The 15179-nt window shown below is 37.7% G+C and overlaps 2 protein-coding genes across 21 annotated transcripts in view; one reads left to right on the top strand and one right to left on the bottom strand.

The window, feature by feature from the left end:
- Positions 1–158: 158 nt before the first annotated feature.
- On the bottom strand, positions 159–14922 carry LOC123987286 (troponin T, cardiac muscle isoforms-like). Of its 10 annotated transcripts, none has more exons than XM_046076031.1 (16): positions 14631–14902; positions 7800–7941; positions 7575–7619; positions 7448–7455; positions 7128–7145; positions 5876–5923; positions 4569–4595; positions 4429–4450; positions 4261–4324; positions 4038–4154; positions 3814–3891; positions 2885–2986; positions 2687–2796; positions 2446–2536; positions 2323–2363; positions 159–1971 (listed from the first exon to the last, which is right to left on the bottom strand). In XM_046076031.1, the coding sequence occupies exons 3-16, from the start codon at positions 7601–7603 to the stop codon at positions 1932–1934; spliced, it is 795 nt and encodes a 264-aa protein (XP_045931987.1). In that variant the 5' UTR covers positions 7604–7619; positions 7800–7941; positions 14631–14902; the 3' UTR covers positions 159–1931. The 10 variants fall into 10 exon arrangements, with proteins under 10 accessions (XP_045931987.1, XP_045931986.1, XP_045931988.1 ...); XM_046076030.1 differs by having other exon boundaries at positions 159–506; positions 14631–14887; XM_046076032.1 differs by having other exon boundaries at positions 159–506; positions 2687–2793; positions 14631–14878.
- nav1b (neuron navigator 1b) overlaps positions 14375–15179 on the top strand; it is an 87577-nt gene continuing 86772 nt past the window's right edge. For all 11 annotated transcript variants that reach the window (XR_006829086.1, XM_046076022.1, XM_046076020.1 and 8 more), the window contains exon 1: positions 14375–14787. The gene's annotated coding sequence lies outside the window, so the exon portion shown is untranslated. The remainder of the gene's footprint in view (positions 14788–15179) is intronic.

Raw genomic sequence — 15179 nt, 5'->3', positions numbered from 1 at the left:
CAAAGCCTTAAAAGAAAGAGGAGACTCTTTCTGATTTAATGTTTTTTATTAATTGCAACCAACAAAATCATACACACAAGAACCGATTAATTAGTCTCAACTTCACTTTTAGTACTTTTAAACATGACAGAGTAAGTGGTAGGACATAGAAATGAGGATTACATTGAACATCATGTTTTATTTTTATCCTTTCAGAGTCTAAAGTCATTTTAATGGGTTACACACATGTCAGATCCCTGTTAAATTAACACAAGCTGCAGCACATTGCTGATCAGTCTGCAATCAGAGACTGTCTACTATACTGCTACAATCCTGCAGATGTACCCAGCATGCACTTCATTTCACAAATAACATATTTAACCTTGCAATATTTTCAGAATTATAATTTGTTCTTCCATGTTTAAATATTAAGAAAATATTATTATGCAGTTTATGTTATTCCCAATAATTTCATGAGTGTCAGATGTTACTTCCTCAGGCCGCGCTTGCTTCTGGTACCCTTTGAACTGAGAATAAAGTGAAAGTCAGCAGAGAAATGCAATATAAGCCGGCACACATACAAACTTCAACTTCACATACATACTTAACCTGTTATGCATATTGAATCTTGTATGTATCATGCATTCTTCCATGAAAAAATGCTTTTGTGTGTTGACCCCTTTAGTTTGAGCTGTGTGTCGTGCACTTACATATATTTTGCTTTGAAAGTTCAAACATCAGATATTTAATTTATTCTGCTTATGCAAATAAGTCTCACTCTCTGTAGCTGCATTTAAAATTTTAATTATTTTACGCATATATTTATCACAGAAAGGACATTTCAGACACATCATGTCACTATTGTATGAGACTGGAAACAACCCTTCTCTTAACAGTCTTAACATTTGCTCATAGAATTTGGCTATTAGATGTTTTCCTACACTGATTTGGAACATCTGCAGGCCAGAATCTGTTTGAGACTTTTTTTTCTTGTGACCCCTCACCACAAAGCATTATGTATGTGTTGTTACCCTCTTGCAAGTAAATGAATTAAGAGAAGTTCAACCAAAGAGGGATTTTCCTTTCTCAGATAAATGTATTTCATTTTTAATCATTTCAGTGGCATGCAGAGGTAAAATTATACAGACTTTCAAGGAAAAAAACATGATTGTGTGTTCTACAGTGCAGTTTGTTCTTATTTTCTACCCAAATAATCATCTCGTGAATCCTTCCAGTGGTCTCATCCCCTAGGTTGGGAAGCACTGCTCTACAGAAAGCTGCTGCTGGCCTCAGAGACACTGAAACCTTTCCAAAGCTGGAAGGGGATTTGCTACCAAATAGTTGACCGCTATCTTTATCTACTGTTGCTACCGAGGTACCTGACCCCTGCAGCTTTCCTATGAATACACAAATGTATCAAATTTAGGTAAAAGTATGACGAAATCTGTTTTTTAAGGTTTTTGAAGATTTAGTGCGGGAAATGCTAGTAATGTCTGAAAAAGGAGAATAGCTGGTTTACCTGAAAATAAAACATTCAAATATAAATCAAGGCTATATTTCAAAGTTATACTTGTTTGCAGTGACAGTATTACACTATTCCTGGTTTGCAAAGCCAATGCCACATTCTGCAGGAAAATCCATATCTTGTCAATCAATAAGCTTGTTTACAGACTAGGGCCGTCATTGTAGCGCGGCCTACATGACATCAGGAGGAATGATTCAGAAGATTTGGATGGCAGAAGGGGCCCATCACTGTTTTATTGTGAGCTACATTAACACAGATGATATCACAGTTTTGAGATCTCTCAGCTGTTGCCATTACAGCCCGTCTCTCCTTTGAGACTGAGGGCATGTTGTTCAGATACCCCAGCCTGCCCTTTGTGGAAACACCTCTTGTCCTTTTTGTTTTCCCAGTCCTGTTTGGCCCAGTGTACAGCTGGCACAAACGTCTGTTACTGACACCGCTTCATATTAATGGAGATCAGTGTTGAGCTGAGGGGAAGTTGAAATATGAGGAGGTGGAAACTTCAGGCCAATAGGTGAAGAGGTATTTGTTGATTATTGCTTACCTAAATGTTACTTTCTGCTTTTTTGTATCAACTTGTTATGATTTTATATCCTCGTAATACTTTTTTTTTTATTTTTTTTTTTACATACCACAGATATTAGATATCAGATTATGAAGTTATGAAAAGAGGTGATATATGCAGAAGTTATATGATGCTGTACTTGGGACAAAATGTTTTTTTCATTTACCAAAGCAATAGTTCTTGCTTGCATGTAGTACATGTGTTAGAGGGCACATGTGCACCGTGATATGAGCATCCAACACAAAACACTTACACTTTTTGATGATCACTGACCCGGTTTCTCAGCACGGTGACCTGTGTAAAAGATGTGTTTAAAGGTTTACTGACATCTAGCTACTGCGAGAGAGAGAGAGAGAGAGAGAGAGAGAGCGCTTACCTCATACTTCTGCTTAGTGTGTAAATACTGGAGTTCAAATTTCTCTGCCTCCAGCTGCCGCATCCAGTCCCACAGTTCCTTAGCTTTTTCCCTGTATCAGTATGGACAAGACGGTGAAAGCATTTTATAGTGAAATAAAAAAATTATAAAAAAGAAAAAATGCTAATTGACTGGATTCTTTTATCTGAAATTGATTGTGGAAAGTATTTGGAATGAACTTCAGTTTGTGTTTTTATATTACCTGAGTTTGTCCTCTTTCATTTGATCAACATTTAACTCTTTGCGTCGATCATTGAGGATCTTCTTTTTCTTTTCTCTTTCCGTTTGTCTTTTCGGCCCAGTCTGTGTCTGCTTGTAAGGAGGAGGGCACAAGTTGTGATGTGCTGTCCAGTATGTTGTGTGTGTTTATGTCATTTTAAAGATAAAGAAAAATCATAACCTTGTATCCAGTGAAAGTCAAGTTGGACAGAATCATCTTCTTCCTGGCATCATCGTCTGCTTTCTTCTTTGCCTCTTCATCTTCTTTTCTCGCTTTCTCTTCCTGGTGGAAAAAAATGATAGTAGCTTTAATTATTCATCGGCAGTATTTTGATGGCTGATGGTATTTTGGTTTGACCTGATTCACTTAGCACATGCTCAGTGTAGTCCTTTTGCCACATGGGAAAAAGTAGCACCCTGGGCAGGCCCAGCAAATTTTAGAAGGAAAAAAAAAATGTAGGTAATAAGTTATTATTTTTTCCTTAATTCTTTTTGTTATAGCATTGCCTGCTTTGTAGTTAAACTTATACTTATGACATGTTTATTGTGTCTATGTAGATATCTTTCATGCAAGTTCTAATGTTTTATTATGAGTGCTACTGTGACAGTGCAAGAAAACTAAGCACAAACACACTCATTTATATTCAGTTGCTGCACATTTGCACATTTTGTTAAATTATATTATTATGTTAAGATACTTGGATCACCCCTACACACACACACGCACACACCAATTATGTATACCATAATGATACATTTCACCCCAGGGTATGTTATAACTAACCCAAACTATGGGGTTAATTATAACATTTTACTCTTTACTCCCTGCTTCTTACTAAACAATGCATTTCCTGTCTGTGTTGCAGAAACAACACCAATTAATGGCAGACACGTGTAACTAGTTTGTATCCCATATTGAACGCACTGGCTTAAAAGAGCTCCGAGATACAGACAGAAATGTCAAAAATGTTACAACAATAGGTGGGAATGGCCTGGGGTAGGACTTTGAAATGTTTAAAAGCCAGTTTCTAAAATGTTTCTGTGGCTGACAGCATAGGGCTTGTCTCTCTTACAGTTATGATCTGTAAATGTTTGTCTACGTATACGTACAGCTACTTTGATTTGCCGTTCTCTTTCTCTTTCTGCCCTGATCTTCATCTGCTCTGCTCTCTCTGACCTGCGTTTCTCCTAAGTAGGAAAGAAAAGACATTTTACAGACCAAACAAACCATGTAAACTGAAAAGAGTAAAAGACAACATTTAATTACAGAATTGGGTAATATTAGAGACTAAACATGGGATATATTGCAGTAGAATAGTGGGATATGAACATACGATGCGATCAGTGAGGCTAAGAAGCTCTTCTTCCTCCTTCTTACGCTTCTCAAAGTGAGCTTCAATCAGAGTGTGGAGCTCCGTCAGATCCTTTTCCATTCGTTTTCGATGAATGTCCTAAAATGATGGCAAGAAGTCGAAATGTGAGCTGAAATATTATCCAACAATCTGCCCAGAAGACAGTTTGGAGGTGTAACTTTGATCAGTCCTGAGATAAACTCACATCAAAGTCCACTATTTCTCCCTCTGGGATTTTGGGAGCGGCCAAGCCGGGCACAAAACCAGGTCTGAGGAGAGTGGAAAAATTCATATAATTTTATTTTAGTATGTCTCTCACAGAGAAGTGTGTTTCAATTTAGGTTATATAGATACTTTTAAACTCTGTTCTTACTTTGACCTGGGTTTAGCATCCTCTGTATGTCAAAAAAGAAAACGAAAGGTAAAATCTTGTGAACAGACAAATATATATATTTCATGTATGAAAAAAAACCACCGAGCAACCTCTGTGCTTCTTACATAACCTGTCCATACCTCCTTCATTTTCCTCTGCGGCATCTGCTGAAAGTGAAAAGTGTCACTGCTAAGTCAACATTGAGGGATGTAGTTAAGTTGCAGAGAGCTCAGACAAATGGGGTCAGAGGTGATTCCTGTGAGTTTTACGGTTGTAAAAATGTGTTTGATTTAAGTGATTATTGTTGGCCAGTATCTTAGTGTTGACAAATATCAATGTTTTTTGTGAATGGTTTTTATAACTTTATTAGTCTGAATTTCTCTTAATGTCAGAGTTACTATACTATATGACCACGGTACACATTTTTTAAATAAACTTTTCTGGTTTAGCAAGTTGTAATACAATGTCAATCATTGCTAATTGACACATTCACACATTGCCCTCTGGTTGGTCTCTAAAATAAAGGCAGGGGACAGCTGTCAATAATGATAGAGTTGGAATAACCTCTGACACAACGCAGTTGACTGAGGCAACACAGGTGACTATCTCCTGTCAGTGTTAGACAGACAGGTATGCAGGCGTGTCTCTCTCTCTGAGAGTTTAGAGAAGGTTGCTTTAGATTATCTTCACAGATTATATCAGCTGCTACCTGGGTCCCAGTGACAAAGAGGCAGAGAGTAAACTTGTTCACCAGTCCGTGATAGCAAATGTTTTGTTTTCGTTTTGTTTTTGTTTTCGTATTTTTTTGGTAATCAATTATTAATTTAATTATTTGTTATTATTATAATTATTATTAGTTCACCCATTAAAGTGTGTCAGAGTAAGAAATAACGTAAGAGTGAGGCACTTTACTTTTTCACTTTAGTGGAATCACTATAGGGATCCGTGATCCTGCTACTTAGTAGAAAAAGCTAAATGAAAAAGAAAAAAAAAATACTGACGCTTGAAACATGAAATGGACATTTCTACAATAACTTTCAGCAGGTATATAGGTACACCGATGGTATTAGAGATAGTATCACATTATATTCCCAGACTTATGTACATATACATACAGTGTCTAGTGAGAACCATGTATCTCCTAATAATTTAAAATTTTTCTGATTAACTGACACTTTGAGCGTAAATATATAGCTAATTAAACATTAAAAAACCTTTTGGATTATCTGAGAAAAGCATTGTCATTAAGCTGAAAACAGGGCTGTCTTTTCACAGCTCAAGAAAGGTGAGGTTTTAGAGAAACATGGTTTTCCTTGGACAACAACAATTTGGTCCTTTTGTACATATACACTAATAAGGACTACATGGTTGCCAACAGTGTGTAAAGAAAAAAGTCACATCTATTTATTGCTGCCATGCGAACAGATATTAGTATAAGCAGTACTACCTTCTACCTCCTCCTCCTCTGCTACCTCTTCCACCTCCTCTTCCTCTTCTGTGCAAAGCAAGTGTGTAGAGTTAGCAAGCAAACAATGTGACCCAGCATTTAGATCCACATTATTTCTGCCATCCAAGCGTATTTTTGACAGTGCTGCCAAAATCATGACAGTATTTGAAGAAAACATTTGTTCACAGAATTTTATACATGCATTATACAATTAAATCTTTATTATATTCTCCCTGCTATTTCATTTGAACCTTGTAATGAAATGGCCAATGGAGCCTTTTGTATACCGACTCCCTCAATAATATGTATGCAGTTATTGGCAATGGAGGAAGGATAATCACCTTCTTTTAAATGACACTCATGTATTTAAATATTCCTTTTTGTAATGAAGCTGTGCAAATATAATTTACAAAATCAGATTTATAAAAATAATGCATACCAATTCCACCAGTTTTCCCACAGTTGCATTTAGCTATTGTATTATTTGCAAAGTAGTAGAGTTCTGTGTTTTTTGTTCCCAACATTCTTCCTCATTGGGCTTCTGTGGGAAAAAGTGACACCAAGCCTTTATGCAGTCATTTCGGCCACAGAGGGTAACTCAACCTCTTTCCACTGCAAAGAAGGTAAGCCAACCTGCATTTAGAGGACCTCTTACAGGCATTGTGGGTATTGTTCTTGTGCCACTATCTTCCCTACGGTCCTCTATTGAGAACATAAGCTGACCTACATTGCTCTCTAACAGTGACTCTACTCCACGTAGAGGGAGACAGGTGCTACTTAGTTTCAGGGACAGCGGGGCTGCACAGTGGCCCACATGGACAGCCTCACAAAGGAGACAGAAATAGAGGTACAACTCTTAACTCTTTCATGGCAACCCATTGTACCATTTTAACTGAAAGGATAGATCCGTTGGGATGTTCATTCAAGGTGAACTATGTCCAGCCTCAGAGAGAGAGAGAGACGACTAACTGAGAGGACAAAGGTCAATCTGGCAGAAGAGCTCAAGGACAGCAGCTGCCTCTACAGTGGCACTGACATGTCAAAAATACAGTATGCTGTAAGGTGAAGCCAGCTGCTTAGCAGATGCAGTGTGTTAAGTGACTAAGAATGTTTAAATGCAAAGCTCAAGTGTGTCAAGGAGGTAACAAAGTGGCAAAAAAAGATGCAACCAGCCTCTCCAGGTTGATGCATGTAGAAGCATTAAGACGTTTTACACTGTTTTCATAGATATTGTTTGTATAAATGTACATACCAACAATATCCTTGTCTTCTTCACACCGTACACACAAAAAGAGGTAAAGAACAGAGGTCAGCTATGCCAATGTACTTCACAAGTATATTAAACATGGACATAAATGCATTTCTGATATGTATACATGCAACAGAATCACAACATTCATGCATTTTTGTCTTGTGATGCAGCTGTGTAGCATCCAGTCAGCCAGAATTTCTTACTGACAACAAGCAGCTTTCTTGCTGAATATGCAGCCTAGTGATTAAACTTCAGTAACAAACTGTGAAGACTCATGCTGCCCATATGTGTGGGTTCAGTGAACTGACAAACTGACTTACGTTGTCCTCTGAAAGAAGAAAAAAACAGAACACCAAAAACATTTTTCTGTTACAATTGATTCCATCTGTGCTGGCATCACTTTGTTATCATCACCCTCCATTCTACAGAAATAATCCATTTACTCACTCATATGTGGCGTCTTCAGTGTCTGACATGGTTAGGATGCAGCACCTGCATAAGTAAGTCCAATTCAGAATCATAGCGAATCAACAACCACCTGAACTGGTATAATAATGCCAAATTGTGCCCACATGTCTAAAAGATGGTCGCACTGAGGGATGAGAGAATTAATATAATAAAAAAAACTGCATTCACAGTTTAAAAACATATAAGAAGAGCACACAGACTTACCCAGAAAGTGCAATGTGTGCTTCAGACGGGTCTCAATGGGGAATTGTATGCTGTGCCCTTCTCTGTGGGACATAAGCTTTTAAACCCAGTAGTGGATCACATGGCGGCAAACTGCCCATGTCTACAATGGGTGGGCACATACCTGCAAACAGATGGCACATGGCATTAACCAGAATGGGAAAATATGCATTCTCCGTGGCCTTGCATTGTCTATTTTTACACGGCAAAAACCTAGACCTGAACAGCACAGGATTACTGTGCTCAAACAGTTTTAGGATTTCAGGTCTGGCAGACATGAGGAATGTTAGAAATAATCCTTGTAAACCTGTGTGCACACAAATACGCAACGGGAGACCTCAAGCTCCTCTGATTTCCAAACAAAGAAACACATTATTTACTGTTTCTACTTTTCACGATTCTGATGATCAATACTACATTCATCACACCCATTTTACTAGTTTATAGCATTAGATAACAGCAGCAATGTATTCCTGGATGCATCATGCAATCAAATCATTGAGCATTATTCCCATAGCAGGCTGCCAAGGTAATGAGTAAAATAAAACTCACTCCCTTCACCAACACAGTCTCCTGCACCTCACCTTTAATATTGAATCTCTGCCCTCAGTCTTCGCATGCAATAACGTGTCATCAACAACACCCTTTATCACTGTGCCAAGTCTTTTGATACTCCCAGTGTTTGCTGACAATATTGTATCTGACCCCACAGTCGGGATTATGACTCAACAGATGTCTCTTGTGAGCCAGAGCCAAAATGCAACTCTTGTTTGTGGGTCTGACTGAACCTTAACCCTGGCTTTGTTTACACATCTGCTGTTTTGAAGTCTTCTGTTCAGTTCAAGTCTCAATTCAGTCGAGACAAGTTTAAGTTAAGTCTCAAATCTTGTCAAAGCAAGTCCCAAGCTAAGTCTCAAGTCACTGGGGGCTAATAAAAGTGGTAAAAGTCACATATGTCAAGTCTTCAGGGGCAAAATGCAAGTCAATAGCAACTCTTTCATGTCTCTGAAGGCAGGATGCTAGGCATATTAGGATGTTATTAGCGTTTACATAATTAAGACCAGCCAATAGGCCTAATACAGAAATTTGTTTTTTTCTTAATTATTGCTATATTGGATGATTTAATCATGTCAAATGAGCCTTGACTTTGTTCATTACTAAACAAGACAGCTGGAGTTAACATGATAAAATATATACTGCAGCACTATAGGCAGCAATACATTGCTATGCACAGGACATCTACTATATTTAATGCCTGACAGATGTACATGTTATTATTACATCAAAGGGAAGACCCAGGAAAGTTTACAAATGTGGCATGATTGTTTTTTTATTTTCAGTAACATTTAGAGACTATAAAATAAACAAAAGCAATTTTTAATGGAGACATTATGAAGTATTATCATGTTTGTTTGTGTGTGTGTAGCCTGTTGTACAAGCCACACACTGATGTCAGACCCTGTACAGTGTATGCTGTAGTCCATGTAATGTGTGCTTTTGTTTTGATGATTTAATGAATATGTAATTCCCTGTACCTGCAGGCACTGGATATGAACTTTAATTTAATTTAAAAAAAATTAATAAATAAATTCTCATTTATAGACTGACTATAGATACATATTGTCTGAGCTAAATCTTAATTTTAACATGTTTGTAATACATGTAAGGAAAGAGGGGAAAGCTACACACTCATAACCCAGATAAAAGCTTTTTTTTTTTTTAGTTCTATTAATCAACATTTTGGCACATATTTTCTTTTACAGGATAAGAAACTAGTAATGCAGACACAGCTATTCTGTTTATTTCTATTCTGTTTTGACTTAATGTTAGCCTATTTTACAAATATCCGTTGAGTGGGGTGTAACACAATATATTAGGAAGTCTGAAATTTTTTTTTGAGTTCCAAGTACTTCCAAGCTTTCTCCTCCTGCTTGCATTGTTGCAAACCCCACCCGTCTGGCAGCTGAGTCAACTAAAACAAACAACAGAAAGCAATCAGTCTCCTAATACTATTTAGCCCTGACAAGGCACTAGTCCTGACAAGGATGAGCTCAAACAAGTCTAACAAGTACTTATTTAGTAAACATTTCCTTGATCCATATTTTTATCTTAAGCCAGGCTGAAAGTTGGAAAAAATCTCAGTATTTATCTCAGTACACTGACTGTGTGCTCATACTGCCACCTTGTGGCAGAAAGGAAAACTGGAGTAAATGCACCCACTGCAACAGTTTATGTTGCTATGTTTTGGGATCCAGCAGTGCAGTATTCCAATATTCAGAATAAGAATAATTAAATAATGTAGTAGTATCTTACAAGAGAAACTTAGGGCAAACATTGTAGATTAGAGCTAAAACAATGGGTTGAATAAACTACTCGATTAAATCCATTGTTGGAATTATTCAGTTATCATTGTAGGCCAAAAGGAATACTTTGGGGTTTAGACTGTTCAGAGGGCAAAACAAGCGCTTTGAAGAGTTCACCTAGAGCTCTGCAAAATTGTGTTGTGAAAAATGTGTCTGTTTGTTTGTTGTTTTTTTTACATTGTCAAGACTGAGTAAGCAAATCCCGAGAAAACAATCTGCAGATTATAGATTATGGATTATATATGTTAATTTAGATATTGAGTTTTATTGTAGTTTAAACATTTAATTTATCATTAATATAAACATGATGCATAGTGCACAAGGTTGTAAAAAAAAATCAACATGAATATATCCATGAATTGTGAGTTTGATGTTTGCTTGTTTGTTTTGTAAATTGTGTTATTCATTCAAATGCAGTAGTACACCATCAGAGGGCTGTTTCACAAAGGCAGAATTTATAAATCCAGGATAAGAGATAAAGCTAGGCTTGACCTAGTGCATCCTGGCTTTATCAGTTTCACAAAGGCCAGACCAGGCTCAGAAGGTGCGGTGCGACTATGTCAAGCCAGGGGCGAGTTCAATCTCAAAACGTTTTGCACCAGTTTGCAACGTTTTCTCATTGAACGACATGTTTCCTTGCAACGTTGCGCAACGTTCTGCAACAGGCTTTGAGGTATGTTTCCTACCGTTTGGTGGGCGTGTCACAGGTGTTACCCAATCGGCTGCGAAAAGTTTGTAAACACAACAGTGTTAAAAAGGCAGCAAAATTAGTGCGCTTGCGTACACGTAAGGGTGTTCAGGGAACCACCGTTTCCGTTGAAAAAAACGTTTTGCTACGTTTTGTCGGCGCTGAACTCGCCCCAGGTGTAAGTAATTCAGATAAATAGGCGTCAACAGTTTTCTTCAATCACAGATTCATTGATGCTGAAATGGAAAAGACGTGCGCAGCATACTTTATTTGCTGTTACTCATAGTTTGTAAAGAAGGTACATACTTTTAAAAGGTGTGTATATATATATAGTAGGCTTGGCAGAGAGGCTGGAGGTCTGTCAATTTTGTGTGAAAATGGTGTACTTGTTTAGTCAATATGTATAATAGTTAAAAAGTCAGTGTTGTGGTGCTCACAGAAAATACTGTATGATATCTGTAACTTGACCCTGAGGCTGTAGTCCTACAGTCTGACAGCCAGTCTGCCAATGTAATAAGCATAAGCACATCCACAGCTGAACACTTCTGTGCTAACTGTTATGTGTTTTACAAACTGTCAGATGTCTGAACTGCACACACTTGAAAAAATTTACAAAATAAAAAAAAGGACTTGGACTTAGATATGGAGATAAAAAGAAGCACTGAGGAAATTGGAAATCCAGCAACTACAAAGTCTATCTAAACAATCAACAAACTACCTAAAATCACGAAATGATTTTTGCAAAGTACACTGTAAGCCTAACTGTAACACAATGTATTACGGTAATCATTGTTTTCTCTCCCAAACACGCAGTAGATGATCCCAGGGAGAGAAAAACATTGTTCTGTCCTCTCCCTGTTTCACGAATAAACAGTGCACAATATATCCACCTTATTGAAATGGGAACTATAATTTGAGAGTATTATAAAATGACATACAAATCCTACATAGTGTGTGTGAGTTTCTTGAGTGACATGTAATGTCCGGTGCTCACTTTTAAGGCACAATATAACATTATAACACGACGCTGAAGTTAGCTTCCGATTCGGCAGTTAAGGGGAAAGTTAAGGGGAACCTAAGTAAAAGTTAACTTACGTTGCTGAGCCACAGATTCTCCGTATTTTGCACCTCTTACTGTTGTAAAAGCTGTTATGCATTTTAGACAAAGCCATAACGCTGTCTGAAACACTTTTTTAGATTAGAAAACAAATTATTTTATTTGTGAAAATGACAAAAGGGTGATTTTACTGCTTTTCTCCACACGCAGAACACATTAGGTCAGGTCCAGATCTAAAACCACTATACCTAGAGCTCTCAAATCTGGACTAGATTGTCCCAGAGAGGCTGAAGTTTCAATCAAACATAGTTTCAGATTTGTGAAACCTTTATTCAATTGGTGAAAATGCTTTAAAGGAGGATTTCACTGCTTTTTTTCACATGTAGACCACATTAGATCAGGTCCAAATCACCACTACACCTAGAGTTCTCAAATCTGAAATACATTGTCCCAGAGAGGCTAAAGTTTCTTTAAAACACAGTTTTAGATTTGGGAAAAGTTTATTCTGTTTGTGAAAATGAAAAAAGGATGATAGTTCAATGCTTTTTTCACACCAAGTGACCTGGCCTTACAGCCTTTCGACAACTCTGCCTCTGATTGGTTAATACTCCACTGATTAGGCTGGTTAAGGTTGGGGTTGTGATGGGATTAGAGTTAGCCAATCAGAGTCAGAGTAGGGGGCAGGATTTGAGGCAAAATGTACGTTCTTCTAATGATATTTATTGGATAAATGGTGGGGAAAACATGTAACATATGTTGTGATTTTTTATTTAAGTATTCCAGTTTTTAGCCTTTTCCTGTCTGCCATAGCCCTGTATCTGTTTAAACTGTTGCTGTCTTGTGTTATCCCTGTTGACATAGTAAACTCTGTAATTATCTTGCGTTTTGAGTCTCTGAGTCTGTCAAAGTCCAGAGCCTTCATTATGCAAATAAATAAGAACATATTAAACACATAGTTAAACACTTAAATGCATCGATTACTGTAATGGAATGTACAGTAACTGAGTACATTTTGTACTTTTATTGTGGAGTATATTCACAGTGTGGTAGTACTTTTAATTAAGTAAAGGAGCTGAATAATTATTTCACCTCTGATTATGTTTATGTGTTTATATATTGTATATATTATGTATTTACTATGTACTAACTATAGACATCATCTACAGCCATCAACAGAGAGATTGCAGAACCTCCACTCTCAGTTACATCCAAATGAAACCCAATATTAACACATTAATGCAATCGATTCGGCTCATTTTTCTTAGCTCTAGGTAGACAGTTTTGTTTAATATGGTTTCACTCTGTAACAAAGAACAAAAAAATACGTAGCACTACAAATACAGTTTATTTACTGTTATTATAAGGTTAGCATTATTGCTAACAACCTTATGCCAATAATGCCTCAACCATGGAGAGTTTTTCCAGTTGTGTCCATTCTGCCGACATTACCTGAATGCATCACAAGAAGCAGGACATGAGGTCAGCTGTTTTGCGCGGGCAACCAGGTTTACTTCATGGTACATTACAAAGTTTTTGCAGTAGCCCAACTTAGTGAAATCACCCTTTATAGGATTTTCACAAAAGGAATAAAGGTAACTGTGATATAAAGAAACCTTCGCCTGTGTGGAACAATTTAGTTGAGATTTGAGATCTCTAGGTATAGTGGTTTTGGATCTGGCCCTGGTCTAATGTGGTCTACATGTGAAAAAAGCATTGAAATTGCCCTTTAAAGCATTTTCACAAATTGAATAAAGGTTTCACAAATCTGGAACTATGTTTGATTGAAACTGTAGCCTCTCTGGGATTTGAGAGCTCTAGGTATAGTAGTTTTGGATCTGGACCTGGTCTAATGTGGTCGGCATGTGGAGAAAAAGCAGTGAAATCACCCTTTAGTCATTTTCACAAACAAAATTAAGTTTTTTCAAATCTACAAAAGTGTTTCAGACAGTGTTAAGGCTTTGCCTCCCCTTAACTTTCCCCTTAACTTCCGTTCGGAAGCTAACTTCAGCGTCGTCATTATAATTATGAGTTTCAGCTTCTCACACATTCAGTCGGTCCACTATTGGCTGCCACACTTTCTTTCGCTGGTTTATTGCTGTACCCGTGTGTTACTTTTTCTTTTATTTATCCTTTTTTTTGTGCTTTCATTCCACATAAACCTACTCCCTGATGCTCATTGTGTGCAAAGTATGGTGCACGCATCTTCTCCAATTATGAAACCTAATAACCACAACCTACTATTTTAATACAGGCTACTAAAAAAAATGCAAAACACATAGGCCTACATAAGAACATGGAATGACTGAAAAAAACACTTTGGTTTCTGATCGGCGTGACCGCTGACTGAACACATAAGGCACCAAGGTTAACTAAGCCTGACTGTTAGCTTGGTCTGGAACAGGCTAGCTGCACAGAATAAATCGCCATGGTAACTTATGTGCCACTGCGTTCGTGAAACCGAGTCGAGGCTTAATTCAGTCAGGATATTTGGAAAATCCCGGTTTAATCCGCTATCCTGGCTTTGCGAAACAGCCCTCTGAGCATCTTCAGAATCTAAAAACTAAAGAATTGTGTATGCTCTACTTGCTGTAGCATATATCAAACGCACCCCTCGCAGTGAGGCGGGCTGTTTGAACGGTTGACTCTCTGCCCACCATCATTAAGCGTTTCATGACGAAGCTAACCTGCAGCCACAGTCCAGTTACCTTGCTTCAGGACATATTTGAACGTGGTAATAACATGTTCAGCTGCTGCTGTTCCTCAAGATGGAGTTTCCTTTTCCTGCTACTGTCCCCGGCAGACTGGCTCTTCTGAAAGGATTAGAGATGCCAGGTAGCAGTGCGTAACCTCACGAGGCTTCAGGTGTGTTGACTGTGCTAGCTTTCATATTCTGCGTGGCTCTCTTGAAGGTCTGCTTGTTGACGTCTTAGCACATTTCTTCTCTCATGCAGCCGTCAAACGTTACCTCAATTGCACAGGCCAGTAAAAACTTAAAATAAATTCTTTGTAATGGCTGAGCTTAGTCTTTGTGTGCTTTCAGTTTGGTACATGCATTTTTAGTTTCCATGATGTGGATGTGAGTAATATTTATGTGCGGATCTATCCTAAAGTGTCGATATTCTGATACCAACGTTTCCTGCTCAAGGATCGATACTTATATAAAAGGATCGATATCTAAACTCTGTAATTTGGAGTGAGGGTGTGTTTTATCGTAATTATCTTACTGTCGGCAGGATGGTGTAATTACAGGCTAC

This window comes from Micropterus dolomieu, linkage group LG18 (genome assembly GCF_021292245.1).
Source record: "Micropterus dolomieu isolate WLL.071019.BEF.003 ecotype Adirondacks linkage group LG18, ASM2129224v1, whole genome shotgun sequence".
NCBI classification, from domain to species: Eukaryota; Metazoa; Chordata; class Actinopteri; order Centrarchiformes; family Centrarchidae; genus Micropterus; species Micropterus dolomieu.
This window is presented reverse-complemented; position numbering and strand designations above follow the sequence as displayed.

Bases quoted from the DNA above. Each gene is read 5' to 3' on its own strand.
- LOC123987286 (XM_046076026.1), bottom strand. From the start codon at position 7,603: ATGTCAGACACTGAAGACGCCACATATGA. The intron at 2,987-3,813 runs GTACGTATACGT...TTTTTCCACCAG, and splicing joins AACGGCAAATCAAAGTAGCT to GAAGAGAAAGCGAGAAAAGA. The intron at 507-2,445 runs GTAAGCGCTCTC...CTTTATTCTCAG, and splicing joins ACACTAAGCAGAAGTATGAG to TTCAAAGGGTACCAGAAGCA.